General features: G+C 44.0%; 2 protein-coding genes across 3 annotated transcripts in view; one reads left to right on the forward strand and one right to left on the reverse strand.

The window, feature by feature from the left end:
* RPS6KB1 (ribosomal protein S6 kinase B1) overlaps positions 1–16,508 on the reverse strand; it is an 87,478-nt gene extending 70,970 nt beyond the window's left edge. Inside the window, exons 1-2 of the mRNA XM_030222609.1 lie at positions 16,317–16,508; positions 1,619–1,665 (exon numbers count right to left, since the gene is read on the reverse strand). Of these exons, the coding sequence (XP_030078469.1) occupies positions 1,619–1,665; positions 16,317–16,448 (179 nt within the window). The 5' untranslated portion in view covers positions 16,449–16,508. The remainder of the gene's footprint in view (positions 1–1,618; positions 1,666–16,316) is intronic.
* A 130-nt stretch (positions 16,509–16,638) lies between these two features.
* The window catches only part of TUBD1 (tubulin delta 1), a 60,827-nt gene continuing 57,544 nt past the window's right edge, over positions 16,639–19,921 (forward strand). The window contains exon 1 of one of the 2 annotated variants that reach the window (XM_030185877.1): positions 16,639–16,846. The gene's annotated coding sequence lies outside the window, so the exon portion shown is untranslated. The remainder of the gene's footprint in view (positions 16,847–19,921) is intronic. The other variant, XM_030185878.1, reaches the window with a different exon arrangement.

Genomic DNA, 19,921 nt, shown 5'->3' on the forward strand with positions numbered 1-19,921 from the left:
GAGTCAGAGACGTCATACAACTCCCATTATAAAGAACACGTTTATTGGACTATTGGCCCCACAGTTGAGTTAGTAAAAATAGGTTAGAATATATCCCCTTTTTGATGTTGGAATTTGTTATCTGTTGCAAAATTTGGATGGTTCAGGTGAAAGGAGGGAGTGGTGATGCACCATATGTTGGATGGGAACATGTTGAGCTAACAGAGGGGTTTTGGAGAGGGAATATATGGGGCAAGAAGGGATGAGTTTTCTTTAAATATACTATGGTCTGTGTGTTAGATCAGTGTTTCCCCAAGTTCAGTCCTGGAGTACACCTTGCCTGTCAGGTTTTCAGGTCAGGATATCCACACTGAATATGTATGAACTTCATTTGCATAACTGCCTCCGTTATCTCTTTCATGCATACTCATTGTGGATATCCTCAAAACCTGACTCCAGGATCGGACTTGGGAAACACTGGATTGATCTGTGGGACACTATAGAAATCTATTTGAATGCTTTTCAAATTATATATTTTAAACAACAAAATATGAAATATGTACAAGGGTATGAAGACATTTATGAACAAATTACATAGGGCCCCCCTTTTACTAAGCAGTGGTAAGCCCAACCCAGGCTTACCGCTCGTTAAACAGGAAGTACCACTGGCCTACCGCAGCAGCCCGGCAGTACTTCCCACCCCTAGCACGCTGTCATATCCATAAATATATTTTTGTAGCACTGGAGTGTACCTGGTGGTAAACGGGCAGTGCCGCGTGCTGCCCAGTTACTGCCAGGTTAGCATGGGAGCTATGGCAGTAAGGGCTCCTCTCTCACCCGAAATGGTCATGCTGCAAGTGCTGCAAGACCATTTCCTGCAGGAAAGAGATACTTCCCTTTTATCCACTGCGATAAAAGGGGGCCTCAGCGCACGGGGAAAAAACATGTCGATGCCAGTGCAGTCCCCTTTTTCTGCAGCTTGGTAAAAGGGGCCCATAATTTGATAAATAAATTTCAATAAAAATTGCAAACATTTCATAGTAACACTACATTAAAACTTACATAAGCCAAAGTAAAGGAACAACATGCAATTAAAAAAAGAAACATTATGTCAAGGATATAAAAATGAAAGAATTTTTCCAGTGGGTTCAAACTATAAGAACTTCTGGGCCCAAATTACTAGAACATATTACATGTACTAAAAAATCAGTGCATGGTAACAGTTGATCATAGCAGATAAAGACCTGTATGATTCATTCGTTCTAAGATAAACTCATAGCATATCATGCAATATAATGTATGTATTCTCCATCTTGATCTATCCTTGCCATTTTCAGGGCACAGACTGTATAAGTCTTGCCTGGTACTGAACTTACTCCTCAGCTACTGGAGTTGCTGTCGAAGTTCACTCCAGTCCATTCAGATCTGTCCATAATCGGGGCACAGACAGTAAAAAGGTTTGCCTGGTACTGGCCTTATTTCCAATTACTGGAGTTATAATCTAAGCACTGTTAAAACATATGTACCGGTATGTGAAATCTACCCTATGTAATAAAACAAACAACTGTCTCCCTGTGAATAAAGATCTGTTTCGAATTGACATAATTACTGTTTAAGATGTATTCCAGTAGAGACTCACAGATCATAAGGCATGCCTCCATTGTCCATAAATTCACTTAACTGGCCCTGAAAAAAATATATTGAAAAAGTATGCATTAATGCAAATGCAACAGAAATGGTTGTTTGTTGACAGAAACCTGACAGGTTCAGATATTAAAGCACATCATTTAAGTTTATGTACTAGTACATCTAGTAGTGCTATAGAAACGAGAAGTAGTAGTAGTAAAAAAAAAAAAATAAATAAAATAAAGACAGAAAGCTATTTTGACCCAAATGTCCAATTTTGCAATATAATGAAGCTCCAGAAAAGTCCTTCTTTCTTTTTTGACCCTTTGTGGTTCAATTTCTCAATACTGATCACAAAAGTAACTTGAAGTAAACATTGAACTATAGCTGATGCCAAAACTTTCCATTTTTCTCTGCATTGCCAATTTTTACCTTCCCTATCCCTAGGACAGTTACTACTGCAGCAACCTCCTAAGCAAAACAGCAGCATGCTGCTTTCTAAAGAGCTCCATCTCACCATTCTTTGGGGCCGATGCAGAAACTTAGCACACAGTCCTGTCACTGCAGGGTTAACACTTTTACCGTGGGTTTGCAATGCAAAAAGGATTTCAGAATCGGTTAACTCATGCAGAAACCCTGATCACACGCTGCATTAAAGGTTATTAACCAACCTGCAGCACGTAAAACAAAAATTTAAAAACAAATTGCTTTGCATGCATGGCTAGCTAGCATGGGACAATTTTTGCTAGGTCAGGGACAGCATATTAGAGTTGGTTGAGAGAAGTGGGTGCCTACCAGAATGCCTTCTCCCCCAGATATCTGGCATCAGCCCCTGGTAGTCTAGTACCCCCCTTCAATCCCCAATGACTTGACCCTTCCTACGTCACAGTTCAAAACATTTCTCTGGTAGACACCACACACTTGAAACATTTTTCCTGGTAGTTTAGTAGACCCTCCCCCCACCCAGTAAAATAAATAAATCCCACCTGAGCCCATCCACCATATCTTAAAACACAGGAGGCAGAAGTGATGCCCCACTCACTCTTGCCTCCGGCGCCATCTTGAAAAATAGCAGCACCCTGACCCATGTGGTACATCCTGGGAATGTAATCTGCAGGGTCTATGCTGCTAAATAAGGGGAAAATTCCATAGGATGCAATGCACAAGGCAGGGTGTCAATATTTTTTCAAGATGGTGGCGCCTGAGGCAGAATCAAGTGGGCCACAGATTCCTTGCTTTCTCTAAGATTTTGCTCATATAAGCACTTGTCGGATAGGGATGACCTAAAACACCCTCCTTACGTTAGGCTGCTGCAACAACTACCATAACTTTTGTTAATGTTCTGGGCACTGTTACCAGACCAAAGAGTGCAAAACTGTAAATGCTGTCCTAGACCTACAAACCCAAGAAATCAATGTGTCTCTCAGATAGGAATATGCAAGCAAGCCTCCATAAGATTTAATTAGGTTGCTATACAGCTATTGTTACTGACTGCAAGGTCTCCACTCAAAAACTTGGGAAATTAAGAAACCTTTTGACCAATCTGAGATCTAGGATTGGTTGAAAAGTTCCTTCTTTCTTCAGTACTGCAAAGGAAATCGAATAGCAACCTCTGCTCTTTTCCTCTGGTGAAGTGTCTAACAGCAACCACCTTCTGTGTGGAATGACACAGATTTCAGAAAGACCTTAGGAGTAATGCAAGCAAACTTTAAGAGTGTAACCATAGTGAATAACTTCTACCACCCACACATCCAACACGCTCTGAGTCCACTTTCTCTTCACACCCCAACAACAAGCCAACGCAATGCCCGCTTGCCAGCATCCCCCCCCCCCCCCCCCAAAACTGCACAGTCCATCAACCCTTCTGGCTGCACTGCCATATTATCTCCTGCAGACAACTAAGAACTAGAGCTGAAATGGACACCACAGAGGTGGGGGGAGGGGGGTTAAGAGGAGAGGGGCATGGAGGAGGCAGTACAACTGAACTACACAAAAAGAACAAAAATAAATAGAAAACTCTCTCTTCCGAACAAAATTGACAAAGGTCTCTTGCATTCACAGAAAAGGAAATTAAAGAGCAGACAGAAGCATAGCATACACTAACTGAAAGTGTATGTGCGCGTGGCAAAACAACTTCCCCTTAAATTCCAAGGGAAAAAAAAAGCTGGGGGGTGAGGAACCTGGGACCTCCCCAGGTGCAACACCCACAAGAAGCTTTTCTCTTTTTTTTTTTTAACTCCAGAAAACAAAGCTTGCCTACCAGATGTGAGAAGAAGTTGCATAGCATAAGCATTCAAAATGTCCACTTAAATCTTGCTTCAGACTGCTAGAGAAGATATCACGTCAATGTTCTGCCTCAACTAAAATATTTATCAAACTTGAAGCCTCAACCACCCAGGGGAAAGTTGTAGACTTTTGAACCAACCCTAACTGGGTTTATCACTGGCTTCTTCAACAGACTGTAATAACAGAAGTGGGAAACAACTACCACTAGGGAGAAAAACCCACTGCTGAAAAAAAAAAAAAACAGTCAACCAAACAGTAATCAATTGACACAGCGCCTTCCGTAAACAATCACAAAAAAAGCTGTCTTTTGTATTCATCCAAAAAAATCGTTCCAAAAAAATTCGACGCTGGCACTTTTCTACTCAAGCAAGTCACTCTATTTCTTCATCCAAACAGTAGCACACTCACCATCCCCGACAATGGTCCCCTTGTTTCACCAAGCCGCGTCAGAAGAAGGAATACTTCTTTACTGTCACCTCATCTCGTCAATACATGAAGACTCCAGTTATCTGACCTATCACCTGCTGGAGACTGAGAAACACTGACTGGCTAAAGGGTCAATGACAGTTCAGTACTCTCCAGTCTCCACCTGCTTGTAGGCAAGCATAACCCAAACATCCAGTTTGGGAGAGCCAATAAGGCAACTATGTATTTTCTATACCCTGTGAATTTTTCTTTGTTCTTTAGTGAACATACAGGTATGCATTGTCCCCACAGCTACTGTAACAACTTACAAATAGTTCAAGAACAGAGAGAACTCATAGGAACTGATACTTTCAATAAAGGGAAGGGAAAGGGAAATGGGATTTGATATACCGCCTTTCTGTGATTTCTGCAACTACATTCAAAGTGGTTTACATAGTATATACAGGTACTTATTTGTACCTGGCGCAATGGAGGGTTAAGTGACTTGCCCAGAGTCACAAGGTGCTGCACTGGAAATCGAACCCAGTTCCCCAAGGTCAAGGTCCGCTGCACCAACCACTAGGCTACTCCTCCACTAAAGCCATAGTGTAGTTATTTGAGCAAATACCTTAATCCAGTGGGAACAGCACGTGCTGTCCCATACTGTGTGCACCCAGCTCTGGCTGCCTTCTCACCAAGCAGGAAAGGTCAAAGGCTCAGGCTGCATAAGTTAAACACAGACACCGCAAACCATAGCTTAAGTCTCTGCAAGCTTTGGTCTTGGCACATTTCTGACCTCTCAACCACATATCTATTTTGTGCTCAGTGCACTGGATTTCACAAGGCAGTCAGCCTGTTTTCAAAAGGATTTTTGGACAAGGCTAAAATTTTGCTCCTTGATTTCTGTAACCCAGCTGTGATCAACACGTAGCACCAAACAAGGGAAATCAAAGCAAACCACCTGCTATCTATTTCTTTTAAGTACAGAACACCTACCCATTTTGGCTCCAAAAGGCTTTGAGTTTATTTGTAAGCAAGGTTTCCCTCCACAAATGATAAAACAGTGACCTAAAGGCATGTCCTAGGGAAGGAGATATATTTTGGTGATCAGATAGCATAGGTACTTTGTGGATGTTTGTGCACTCCCAATTTTGAGTAAACTCTGTGCTCATGGTGGGTTAATCTGTATTCAGTTTAGCACCCCAAAATCAGTTTCCCCATTAAGACCTCTCTCAAGAATCAGCACAGCTCAAAAGGTACCCTTCTGCTCTCTTATGTTTTACTAGCCGTTAAGCCCGTTAAAACGGGCGAGATTTGTAATTCTTACCTCCATGTCCAGCAAACCTCCTCTCTCCCGTGCCCCCCCCCCATGTCCAGCAGCCCTCCTGTATCCCCTGGCCTCGCCCCGTCCACCAACCATCCTCTCTCCCCTGCCCTCCCCCCATGTCCATCAACCCTCCTCTCTCCCCTGCCTTCCCCCCATGTCCAGCAACCCTCCTCTCTCCCATCCCCTCCATCAATTCATGTCCAGCAACCCTGCTCTCTCCCCTGCCCTACCCCCCCCCCCATGTCCAACAGCCCTCCTGTCTCCCCTGGCCTCACCCCGTCCACCGACCCTCCTCTCTCCCCTGCCCTCCCCCCATATCCAGCAACCCTCCTTTTTCCCTTGGCCTCCCCCCCACCCTGTTCTCTCCCCTGCCCTCCCCCATGTCCAGCAACCCTCCTCTCTGCCCTCTCTCTCCCCATGTCCAGCAACCCTCCTCTCTCCCCCCTGCCCTCCCTCCATGTCCAGCTACCCTCCTTTCTGCTGCTCCCTCCCCCTCCGTGCCGGGCCCCCTGCACTGACATAAGAGCGCCTCTCACCTCCATGTGGTGAGAGGCGCTGTCATGTCAGTGCAGGGGGCCCGATACGGAGGGGGGAGGGAGCGGCGGCGACGATGATGTTGGGGATGGGCGGGAGGGTGGAGGTTGGTGCACCGGTGATGTTCCTTTCCTTCGTCTCCAGGCTCTCCAGCGGCAGGGCGGGACAGAGAGGGAAGTCTCTACTGCACATTTGCGGGTGAGTCGGTCACTTGTCTTTTATATGTTTGATTATTCACAAAAGCAAGCTATTTCAAGTCTGCCCAGAGAAGCCTTAAGGAGCTCCTCTCAAAGAAGGGGAGAGGGAGCCGTGGCAGTCACAACCCAGAGGCTGGATTTTTTTTTTTTTTTTTTTGGGGGGGGGGGGGAGGACTGGGACTCGCAGTATGGAGTTTACACCCCCAGGCCCAAAGGACCAGAGCCCACATATCCCAAGGGACAGGACTGCAGAGACCTACCAACTATCTGCTGAGGAGACAGAGAAATACTGAAGGGCAGCAAGACTGCACAGGGAGTAATATATACAAGCCTTTAGTAAGTTCTCAGTCTCCCCATATTACCCACTCATTGGGAATGGTCTAGAGCAAACGCTAAGGAATGTGTGTTCAGTTTACCACTTCTGCAAGTTTGTATGGTAAACTATCAGATACAGTTCAGAGTCAGCTTCTGCAATATGTTTTCAAGCTTATCAGCTTTAACCACAGTGGTAATTATCAGGTCTCATCCTAAACTAGAACAATCTAATACTCAGCAACTTGCAGTTAGTTCCATGGCTCACAGTTCAATAAAATCTCTATCCCTTCTGTCAGATTCTACATTTCTGTATGTCTCTTTTTACCACCATTTCTTTCTTTTCCCCTAACTTACTATCCTCCAAGCTTACTTCTCAAACTCACACCATATATTCCTTTCTCTTACAGCCTCACTGCCCAAAGACACCACTATCAGATTAGAATACTGCATCTACTTTATAATTTCCATGAAGAAGCAAAAACGTTTTACACATAGCTCGAGTCACACAATGATTCAAGTCATCTGCTGCTGCTAGTGTCCAAAGAGGGATCTTTTCCCTACCAGACAATACAAATTATCCTATTACTTCAAGGAAGTCCTCCCAACTTTCAAAAATTAAGTCCATTTTTATTCCATCAACACTCAATTCTCAAATAATTTCAGTTGAAATCTGCTCCAAAGTAACCACAACATTTCTTTACTTCTGCAACATTTTAATGAATACCAAAGTTACAGAGCCAAGACTGTAAAGGAAAACTTTATTCATACTGAAAGACTTCCTGGACACCAGAAAGTAAGAAGTCCAATCTAAATAGTAGGTCTCTGTTCTACTGAATCTCCTAATAAAAGGAAGCAGAAATCAGGGGGAAAACTTCTCTATTTCTATGCAACAAACTCATTCTATAGTGAAACATCTGCCAACGGCAAAGATTATTTGAATGAATCAGCCGCAACTTAAGGAAAGTTGTACATTGTTTAGTGTATTAGCAGTCAAGAGTTAAATAAATTCGTAACACAGTCATTAGATCTACACACTGCTGAGAATCAGCCTCCAAAATGGAACACAGTATTCCAGGTGAGGCCTCACCAATAACCTGTACACTAACACTATCACCTTTTTTTCTTCTGCTGGCAAGTCACCTCTATGCCAGCAGATCTCAACCCAGCCCTAGCCAGCCAGGTTTTTAGGATATCCTGAATAAATATGAGAAATGTACATGCACTACCTCTATTGTATGAAAATCTCTTTCATTCTTATCATTGTGGATATGCTGAAAACCCAAGTGTGTGTGTCCCAAGGGCTGGGTTGAGAACCTCCGCTCTATGCAGACTAGCATCCTCTAACTTTGGTCGTTTGGAGGGTGGCCAATTAATACCAATGTTTTAAAAAGGTTCCAGAGGTGATACAGGAAATTATACACCCGTGAGCCTGACATCGGTGCCGGACAAATGATGGAGACTATTATAAAGAACAAAATTACACAGCATACTCAAAATCATGGATTAATAAGACAAAGCCAACATGGATTTAGTGAAGGGAAATCTTGCTTCACCAATCTATTACATTTCTTTGAAGCACTGAACAAACATGTGAATGAAGGTGAGCCAGTCAATATTGTGTATCTGGATTTTCAAAAGGCATTTGACAAGTACCTCATAAAAGACTCCAGAGGAAACTGGAGACTCATGGGGATAAGTGGTAGTGTTCTATTGTGGATTAAAAACTGGTTAAAACTCTGAGAACTCGGTTGGGGGTGAGGATACGGGAGTTTTTTCACTCTTTTGGTGAGGGAGGAATCACGATATCCTCACTTCATAAAACAATATCAGGATGGCTGCCCCCTAGGGACTATAGACAGTTGAAGAGTGCTTGGGAAAAGGAATTGGGGGTTGTGGTGACATCATGGGACATTACTAAATCAATAGCACGAATACCCCTGTTAATATCAGATGCTCGATTGAGAGAATGTGCCTATCGTTGTATCCATAGGGGATATGTAACTACAGCTCAGTTAGCACATATGGGAGGGAACCGTAGCCCGGAATGTCTTAAATGTGGAAGACATCCTGGCACGATGCTGCATATGTTTTGGAGCTGCCCAATTTTGAAAAGGTTCTGGGCCCGAGTTCGAGGATTTTGGGAGGAGCGGTTAGGGTTGAGGATCTTAGGGACAGTTCAGCAGTTGATTTTAGATATTCCAGGGTCCTTTAGAGGGCGAAATCGCTTTGAAACATTAATGCTCCGCAAGATGAGCTTATTGGCAAGGAAATGCATTTTACAGAATTGGACGGTCAAAGACCCTCCGGCATACTGGCACTGGAGAAATCAGCTACATCAATTGGTGTCATGGGAGGCGGGAGAATCTCGGTTCTCACAGAAAAAGAGAGTCACATTTTTGGCTATATGGGGCCCTTATTTGCACAGTCTAAGCCATAAAGGCCGCAGTTTACTCCTAAATACAGGGTGAACTCAAAAGGCTGATACTGAATGATTATCCAGGTCTGGGGTAAAAAAGGGGGGGGGGGGGGGAAGGGAGGGAAAGGGAGAGGGTGGGGGGAGGATTGGTACAATTGATGAGGTAAAAAGTTGACAAAATGTACAAATGCTGTATGTTAGTTAATAATTGTTATACAGTTAGATTGAAGCACAGCTTGTATGACAATGTTGGTGTTGATTAATGTCAATAAAAAACGTTTGAACATAAAAACTGGTTAAAAGATAGAAAACAGAGAGTAGTGTTAAATGGTAAGTATTCTCAATGGAGAAGGGTAGATAGTGGGGTTCCCCAGGGGTCTGTGCTGGGACCGCTGCTTTTTAACATATTTATAAATGACCTAGAGATGGGGGTAACTAGCAAGGTAATTAAATTTGCTGACAACACAAAGTTATTTAAAGTTGCTAAAATCGCAAGAGGATTGTGAAAAATTGTAAGAGGACCTTAAGAGACTGGGAGACCGGGCATCTAAATTGCAGAAGACATTTAATGTGAGCAAGTGCAAAGTGATCCATGTGTGAAAGAGGAACCCAAATTATAAATATATTATGCAAGGTTCCAAGTTAGGAGTCACTGACTAGGAAAGGGATCTAGGCATCATCGCTGAAACCCTCTGCTCAGTGTGCGGAAGGCAGGGGCTAAGAAAGCAAACAGAATGTTAGGTATTGTTAGGAAAGGAATGAAAAACAAAAATAAGGACGTTATAATGCCTTTGTATTACTCCCTGGTGCGACAGCACCTTGAATATTGTGTGTAGTTCTCATCACTGTGTCTCAAAAAAAGATTAGAAAAGGTGCAGAGAAGGGCGACAAAAATGATAAAGGGGATGGGACAACTTCCCTATGAGGAAAGGCTAAAGTGGCTAGGCTCCTCAGCTTGGAGAAAAGATGGCTGAGGAGAGACATTACAGAGGTCTATAAAATGAGTGGAATGGAACGGAGAGATGTGAATCGCGTGTTTACTCTTTCCAAAAACACTAGGGGGCACATAATGAAGCTACAAAGTAGTAAATTTAAACAAATCAGAGAAAATATTTTCTTCACTCAACATGTAATTAAACTCTGGAATTTGTTGACAGAGAATGTAGTAAAAGCAGTTCGCTTAGCAGGGTTTTAAAAAAGGTTTGGACAGCTTCCTAAAGGAAAAGTCCATAAGCCATTATTAAAATGGACTTGGGGAAAATCCACTGCTGATTTCTAGAATAAGCAGCACAAAATGTATTGTACTGTTTTGGGATCTTGCCAGGTACTTGTAACCGGGATTGGCCACTGTTAGAAACAGGATGCTGGGTTTGATGGATCTTCGGTCTGTCCCAGTATGGCAATACTTGTGTACTTATGACATCTCCTTATATCCTTTCAACTATATCACTCAAAGATATTGAATAATGTAGGCACCAGGACTGAACCCCGAGGGAAAGCTAAGCTCTACACAGGGTCTTTGGAGAGAACCAGTGGAACCAATGTACAAACACATTGCTCCTTTTTGTGGTAATACCTGCTAGCATTTTCAGTCCATAACAAGCAATAATTTTACAGGAGTGACCAAGAAGCTTTGACTCAAAACACGACTCCATGTTGAGTCATGGTTTAACTTGATGTTTGAATAAAGGTGGACTTTTGTGTTTACCTTTGGAGCCTCCTCTTGGATTTGTTTTGGAAGGCTGTTTGACATCCCTACTTTTGTGTTTTTGGTCTTATGCATAAGGCTGTCTCTCCTTTTTCTTGTTTTTAGTCTTTGTATACCATTATTTACTACTATGTTACTTATATAGGCAGCAGAAAGGTGGTAAAGCTGACAGCGTCTTCAGAATAATTTGTCTTATATGAAACTCAGTCTGGAAGGATAGGAGAAAGCCTAAAGACTCCAACTAAGAACATGGCTTTGATGAGATCAGTCATGCTTAATGAGACATTCAGGGGCCTTATTCACAAAAATAAAAAAGTGCAAAGGAGCCAACTGTTGGAATCTCAGTACCTTGCCAATGGGTCAGACCACCCCTACAGAGTACAGATCAATACTACTAAATTAATTTTTTCAAATACAAGAAACTGATAGTAAATTAGGTATGAAAAGACAACTTAGAGCACAGAACTGGAAAGCAGGATTTTTGGTTCTAATCCCAGTTTTTTGTTGATACTAGAGCAACTCACAACTTACTGCCCTATACCTCAGTTAAGTAACTACAACAATATATCACAGCAAAGAAAAGCAGAGGTAGAGGTTCCTCTCTCAGCAGAAGCAGTGCTGTCTGTGCTGTGAAAAGTAAGTACTTGAACAGCTACCTCAGAAGCAGCAAGATGGCAAAGAACTTTGATGTTCTATCTATATATAAGAACTTATAAGTAGCAAATTCATAAACCACACCAAATGACTGTCAAACCTAACTCTTAATAGATAAATATTACAATGGTATCCCAGAGGAGTCAGAGGCCTGCAAAACAAACATCCAATAGCAGCTCACTTGAGCACCCAAGCAGTAGGGCGAGGGCCCCCAGAATGTAATATTATCGCAAACACCACAAGGTCTTCCAAGATTTTCCTTTCCAACTGATAAGTGTCTGTGTGTACATACAGTCAAAAATAGAGTGCAGTCTTTTTTGTAACAGAAATGAAAACAACAAAAAAACTTACACAGTCTGATTTCAAATGTTTAGCTTTTATATGAAAGTGCAAAACCCTTGAGAAAGAAACTACACTGGCTCCCACTTAAAGAAAACACCACGTTCAAGGTCTGTACAATTGTTCATAAAATCATTTACAGAGATGCCCCGACCTACATGCTAGACCTAGTGGACCTATCACCCAGAAACGCAAAAAAATCTTCCCGCACCTTTCTCAACTTACACTTCCCCAGTTGTAAAGGACTAAAATACAAACTCTCTCACGCGACCAGCTTTTCCTATATGGGCACACAGCTGTGGAATGCACTTCCAACACACCTGAGAACGATCAACGAACTAATTAACTTCCACAAATCGCTGAAGACTTACCTCTTTGACAAAGCCTATCACGAGAACCCATAGCTAGCCATAACAAAACACCTTTCCAAATTTTAGCAGAATGTATCTCTCTATAACTACTTGATCAAATCCTTTTGTCTTCCTTTACTTCTTTGTAACACCAAATGTATACTTCTGTGCAACATCAAATGTATACTTCACCCTATATGGCAATGCCACAACAGGTCTTTGTAAGTCACATTGAGCCTGCAAATAGGTGGGAAAATGTGGGATACAAGTGAAATAAATAAATAAATATCTATATATCTTTGTTTTTTAATGGAGATAAAAGGAATTAAAAGTAGGATGCCCAAAAATGTTTAAAAATTGTTTTCTGCAGCTTTATGCTGAAGTGACAGAATACTATCCCTACCCTAAACATCACTTATCAGAAATCCTCCAGTAATCAAGTTTGCAATCATAACTATTTAAACCATTTCTACACATTTGAGTAGGTCTTTATGGAAAATAAAATGAGCATATACATACTCCTACAGCATACCACATACACAAACCATTTCTGGTTTTAATTATTTAAGTGCTGTAAATCTAAAACTCCTCAGATTTTCAGGTATCAAGTACATCTGATAACTGACTTCAGTTTTCAAAAATAGTATGCCACTGTCTGTTTGTCTTGTTTTATTTCTGCAAGTAATCATAGATCAAAAACCTCCTGGAAAAATTTTTTTCAAAATGATTTTTCCAGGTGGTTTTTGATCTATGGATTACTTGTTGCACTGCGGGCAGAAGAACCGCAAAAAAAAGAGCAGTGTATCCTTTTGATATTGATTGCCGCTTGTTTTATTTCTGAACAGCTACCCTTTATTTCCTGACTCACCTGCAGGGCTGTATGGCCTACCAGTAGGCCCAAGGTTACTACCCTACAGTAGAGAATGACATGGGGCTGGGGATCCATGGTAACCACGGAAACGGGGACACATCCTACAGGGGCGGGGATGAACTTTGCCCCTGTGTCATTCTCTACAGGTCTACATTTGTCCCATACATACATCTTGGAGAAAAACCCTCTGGTATTTGACCACAATGTTTATTTAAAAATTTGAACTAAGCTTAACACCTTTTTCATTAGTAGCTCAGGGTGAGTTATACTCTGGTATACTAGGAATTCCCTGTCTCCAGAAAACTTACAATCTAAAATTTGTACCCGAGGCAATTAAGGGTTCAGTGACTTGCCCAAGACCACAAAGAGAAGCAGCAAGATTTGAACCAGCTTTTCCTGGTTGTCAACCCAGTGAGCTAACTACTAGGCTACTCCACCATGCAACTGATAAATCTGATTTAAGTAATATCAAACTATACCCTTCATATTAAGTATTTTTCCACAAACATGAGAGTAAATCTTTAGTACATAGGCCACTTAAGGCCCTGTTTACTAAGCAGCGTTATAGGCGCATTAACATTTTTAATGCGCGTTATCCATGTACGTGCCTACAATATCCCTATAGGCGCCTATATGGTTAGCACATGTGCTAAGTGTAGGTGCGCTAAAAACACTAACACACCTTAATAAACAGGGCCCTTAGTCTGCATACACCGATTACTTAAAAACATTTAAGACCTGTTTGAGATTGAAATTTTTTTTTTGTTTGTTACATTTGTACCCCGTGCTTTCCCACTCATGGCAGGCAATGGAAGGTTAAGTGACTTGCCCAGAGTCACAAGGAGCTGCCTGTGCCGGGAATCGAACTCAGTTCCCCAGGACCAAAGTCCACCACCCTAACCACTAGGCCACTCCTCCACAAATTGATTTTAAAACACTTGCTTGAACTCTCAAGAGGACTTTATACTAAACCTGCATTATATTAAAAACTAGTAAAAGAGGCCCCTTTCCAACAGAAAAGAAATGGGCACTAGCAAGGTTCCAGGGCCCCCTCCCTACCTCCCTCTCTCTGTCCTCCGAGTTCCAGCCCCCTCCCCTCCGAGTTCCATGCCCCCCTACCTGCCTCCCTCCCTCCGAGTTCCATGCCCCCCTACCTGCCTCCCTCCCTGTCCTCCAAGTTCCAAGCACCCCTCCCCTTTGAGTTCCAGGACCCCTCTCCCCCCTCCTCCCCTTCGAGTTCCAGGATCCCCTCTGCCCTCGGAGTTCCATACACCCCCTGTTGTCCGAGTTCCACACCCCCGCGCCTCCCTCCCTCTCTGTGTCCTCCAAGTGGAAGCAGGACATGTGCGGCTGGCCCTCCCCTTTGTAAGTGCCGGCTATTATTTAAAACTTCTTACCTCGTGGTCCGCCGGCAACAGTGAAGTCGAGCAGGAACGGCACGACGCGTCACACTGCCTTCACTTCTGTTTCAGCTCTGCCTCTGGTCCCGTCCTCATTTCCTGTTTGCGGAAGGGCGGGACCAGAGGCAGAGCTGAAACAACTTCACTGCTCAACTCACTATTGCCAGCGGACCACTAGGTAAGAAGTTTTAAATAACAGCCAGCACTTACGAAGGGGAGGGCCAGCCGCACAGGTTCTGCTTCCACTCGGAGGGCACAGAGAGAGAGGGAGGGAGGCATGGAACTCGGACGGGAGTGGAAGGAGGGGGAGGGAGAGAGGATGGCATGGAACTGGTGCTGGCTTCCCTTCCCAGGTCGTCGTGAACTCGGGGGGGGGGGGGGGCCATTCTGTGCAGACCTCCGGTGGCTGGAGCTGGCTTCCCTTCCCTCTCACTTCCCACTGGTCCGCCCTGTGACATCACCCCCAGGACGGACCAATGGGAAATATGTTACGAACCCTGGCATCCAGACGGAGGTGCAAGTTATTATATAGGATAGGATACAGAGCCACTCTGAGCTTTGGAGGTAATGGAAAGATATAAAGCTACATACAATGCCTGAAAGTCACATTACATTAGGCAGCATGAACATGAACAAAAAGAAAAAAATCATTCTTATCTCAACACAACAGAAAAAAATGTATTTTGAAATGATTCCACATTGTCAAAAGTAATGATATACCTATGGTCAGGACTGTGACCGCAGCTATCCAGGACACCAGGAAGAGGTTACCCCAAAATGCAGGACTACAGAAAAGAATAAAGTTACACTCTAAAAAATAATTACTATTTGACACATTTCTGTATTATCATTTACAATGGAATGTACAATAAGTATTTCCGAATCTGTCTATCAAAAGCACATCATTAAATAGTTTAACATGCCCAAGCTTCCCTACATTCAAACTCATCTGCCAACTAGATAACACAACTAGTTGGCCACTATAGTTCTGTGAGGTTATACAATAGTAGTTCTCCAGTTACAGCCAGAAATAGCTGCACTGAGCCCAATACAGTAAGTGACCAAGTCCACACATTTTGTCTGCCTCACTTTGTAACCTCTTAAGGATGTTCCCCGGTGGATTTAACATAGCAAGCGTTTGTTGGACTACTGAGAAAAAGTTTTGCCACGATCATTAAGTTCTAGCTACAGGACATGGAATTTTCACACCGATTACTGAGAAGACGGCAGAAAAATAAAGTGCACATATCCAAACACAAGGAAATGAGTCTAAATGAACGTTTTAAAGAAATGCTAACATTTTTCCTTAAGAATATATTTTTTAAGCTATCGAAAAGCAGTTCCACAAGTTACTAATAATCAAGTTAGGCCTAAAAAAAACGTTCATAATAAATTAGTAGTCACAATGTTTCTCATCGCAGAGATGGACTAAAGTAAACCAGTACAGAGCACAGTACACTGATGAAAAGCCCTTCACTCCGGTTTGCCTGATTGAGGGAGGGGCGCGTCCTGAAATAAACTGTTTCACCATACGGCAGATAAACTCCGCCAAAGATCGGCAGAGCAGGACTTGTTTCACTTCATCAGCTATCACTAAATATGCAATCTCTTTGCACTTACAAAACAAATAAGCGAGAGAAAAACAAGTCCTAAGTAGAAGTTCTGTCGGCATTCGGACCGGTTTGTTTGGTCCAAGAACCTACAGGCTGTCATGGGTTGCACACGGCGGGCGAGTAGGGAAGGCCCGGGGGAGCGCCTCTGGCTCCCCACCACGTATTCTCTACACCGCAGACAGGCTGCTGCAGTGTCACATCTGTCACAAGAGTGAGTTGCATGGCAGGCCTCCCTACTACTAAACCCCGCGTACACACACATCAACTGTCCAGGCCTGGTCACTACCATGCCTTACCCCATCCTCCAGCTCCTCATCGGAAATGCTGTCCTCAGGCTGATCCAAGTCAATGTCGAAAACCCCCGCCATTGCCTCGGATTGCCTTTGCTTAGTCCGTCGGCCCTCAGGACTGCGGTTCCCTCGCCTCATGGGCTCACACACACCGCCGCCATAACCGGCCCCAGAAGCGCGACTGCGCCCAGGCTTGCAAGCAAATCACCTTTCCGAACCGCGGGCACCGAGCATGCGCTTTCAGGTTATTGAAGCCCACACGAATTAGTACGGGCATGCCTTGCACGCAAAACAGGCGCTCGTAAGGCAGACTTCTGGCACTGAGCATGCGCTATGGGGTTAATGAAGCCCACAACAGTCACCTCGCCTGGTATTAGGGTTTGTGTGTGTAGAAGCGCGCGCTGCAACCAAGGAGGCTAGATGAAAACCTCTTTGGCTGGAACCGATGTAGAAGCCCCTGCTTCACCGCTGCAACTGCAGACATGAGCGCGAAGAAGTGGAACGTTGGGCACGTGTTCTGAGCATTTTTTTTTAGGGTAGGTGAACACTTTCGGCAGCTTTGGGGGGTGCTGGCTGTCGCTGCTTCAGTTTGACGGTTTCTGTTTATACTGTTAACGAGAGGGAGAATTGTGGTGGCAACAGAAGAGGAAGCAGGTACGGCGTGTGAATTTGGGGCTTCATGTGGCAACTTCTTGATAGGATTCTGCTAGGATTCTCGGAGTAAGGAGGCTGTTGAGCAAAATCCCTGAAACTCATAAATGCCAATTTGGAAAACAGTAACTTTTTTTTTCGTAACGGGGGAATCTATAATACATCTGTGTTCTATAATGTACCAGGTTTTGGAAGTAAAATGTTTTCTATACTTCTTTTTTTTAAACTCTTGTACATAGCCTTTAGAAGTTATTTCTCATGAAGATCAGTGTTTAATTTTAAGCATTTCTACAAAGGCTTAAGCCTTTTCTTGTCTGTGTATCTTGACCGGTTCGTATGTTCTAAGGAGCAAGTACCTCGTGTGTGTATGCACTATTGAATTATGTACAGATAGCATATTTTCTACTTTAATAAAAAGCACCTCCAACGTTCTGAAGCTGACTCCGTGGCACTGAAGGGTTTGTAGGGTCTGTGCTGCCTGTAACGCTGTATCCACCTCTGGTCCTGACGTTAGCATGCTTCCTGGTTCATCACAAGCAGCACTGACCAACCACATGATAGCAGCACGAGGCACACCAAAGGACTCAAAGAATAGCGCAACCCACGTGCCCGGACACAGATTCACACACAGAACTTTACCGCCGGGTAACACCCCTCAGAGACACATGCGGCACCCCCCCCCCCCCCCCCACCCCGGCTCCGCAGCCAACATCCAAAACCTCAACACTGCCGCTACTGGCGCCGGCGAAAACCACCTCAGATAACTTATGCCGCATCCCCACCCTCAGTCTGCACCCAACGTCGCCGGCATCAACACTGCTGGTACTGCCGCCGCTACCACCCCCCTGCAAGCCACTCACCACCTCCCTCACAACTCCCCTCCCAGACACATGACACACCCTCCCAGCTCACCAGCAACACCCCCCCCCCCCAAACACACAAAAGCAGGATCCCCCCTCCCTCCCTCCCAGTTATAGGGTTGTCGTCTCTCCCTCCTTTCCAGTTCCAGACCCCCTCCCTCCGAATTTTAAAAGTCAGCTTCACTTAGCAAGTTGGGGTTACAGCGGCCGGCAGCAGCGGTAAAAGGCGTGCAGGCTCGGCCCTTCTCTCTGTCGCAGCCCTGGTCCCGCCCTTGTGGAAACAGGAAATGAGGGCAGGACTAGAGCTGAGAGAGAAGGGCTGAGCCTGCATGCCTTTTACCGCTGCTGCTGGCCGCCGTAACCCTGACGAGGTAAGTCAAGATGACTTCTAAAATTCGTAGGGAGGGGGGCTGGAACTGGGAGGGAGGGGACCCTGAAACTCGGCGACATGGAGGGAGAGAGAGGGGACCCTGAAACTCGGAAGGAAGGGAGGGAGGAACCAGAAACTCGGAAGGAGGGAGGGGACGACCCTGGAACTCGGAGGGAGACTCATAGGGAGGGGGAGGGGACGACCCTGGAACTCGGAGGGAGGGGGGGGGGCCCTGGCACACACACTCATTCTCACACACACACTCTCTCTCTTACAAACACACTCTCACCCAGTCTCACTCTCTCTCTCTGTCACACACACACACACTCGCACATTTACTCTCTCTCACACAGTCACTCTCACACACACTCTCTCAAACATACACACTCCGAGGAAAACCTTACTAGCGCCCGTTTCATTTGTGTCAGAAATGGGCCTTTTTTACTAGTAGCAAAATAAACCATTCATTATTGTTAGATTACCAACGTCAGTGCTTAAAAAAACAACTCCAACACTGAACCCAATCTTTTTTTTTTTAACGTTGACTAAATTATTTCAGCTTTGTTCTCAAATAGTTCTGATTTTCAACAAGAGGTCAAACTACAGTTTTCTTTAAAAGTGGCATCTTTTTAAAGGGAAATGGGACGATATACTTCCTTTCTGAGGTTTTTGCGACTACATTCAAAGCGGTTTACATATATTCAGGTACTTAAAATGTCATAATGTTCTAAAACTAGCTTTCCTGGCCGTAGATCTTCCAGTGCCATGATGTTCGTTGATCTAGGGACTACAGCGTGAGCAGTTTACATGCTCGTTAATGACCTAGGGGTATGTTTACTAAGGCGCATTAGCATTTTTAACACACCTATAAAGTTAAGGTGCATTAAACACTAATGCACCTATAGCGTGCCGTTGTAAACACAGGCGCAAGTCTCTAAGTTGACCTAGAGTGTCTTTCACTCACTTTGGAAGCTAAAGAGATTGAGGCCATTTTCTCTAAATTTGTCTTTTGTATTTTGGTTCAACCCTTGTCCTCACTAAATTTGACTATTGCAATTCCATCTATACTGGACTAAAGGATGGTCTTCTCAAAAAATTACAAACATCTCAAAATAATCTGCATGACAAAGAGCCTATTATTGACCCTGCAGCTCTACTACTACTAATAGCATTTATATAGCGCTACCAGACGCACGCAGCGCTGAACACTTGACACAGAGAGACAGTCCCTGCTCAAAGAACTTACAATCTAGGTAAAACAGACAGACAAGACATTACAGGCAAGGGAATTACAGGGTAGAGAGGAACAGGGAGGAGGAGAGCAAATGAGTAGCGGTTAGGAGCCAAAGGCAGTAGTGAAAAGGTGAGCTTTCAGCATAGATTTAAAAACAGGTAAAGAAGGAGCTAAACATATGGGTTCGGGAAGACAGTTCCAGGCATAAGGTGCCGCAAGACAAAAGGAACGAAGTCTGGAGTTAGCTCTAACCTTCATTCTTCTGCTTTGACTTCATGAACAAGAGGAGACACTCCTTGGCTGAGGGCTCTCCAGCTAAAAGGGGAAGTTGTGTAGTTTAAACCTCATGTAGGCAATTTTCAACAGCATCCTTGTTAACACAAGAAAAGCCAACAAACATCACAGCCTATTTGTCAGCCCAGGAAGGATCTTATTATTCTGTTAGAGATATCAAGCATGACCAGCCAACAGAATGGTGTACAACCCTACTTAGTAA

Source organism: Microcaecilia unicolor, chromosome 13 (assembly GCF_901765095.1).
Source record: "Microcaecilia unicolor chromosome 13, aMicUni1.1, whole genome shotgun sequence".
NCBI lineage: Eukaryota > Metazoa > Chordata > Amphibia > Gymnophiona > Siphonopidae > Microcaecilia > Microcaecilia unicolor.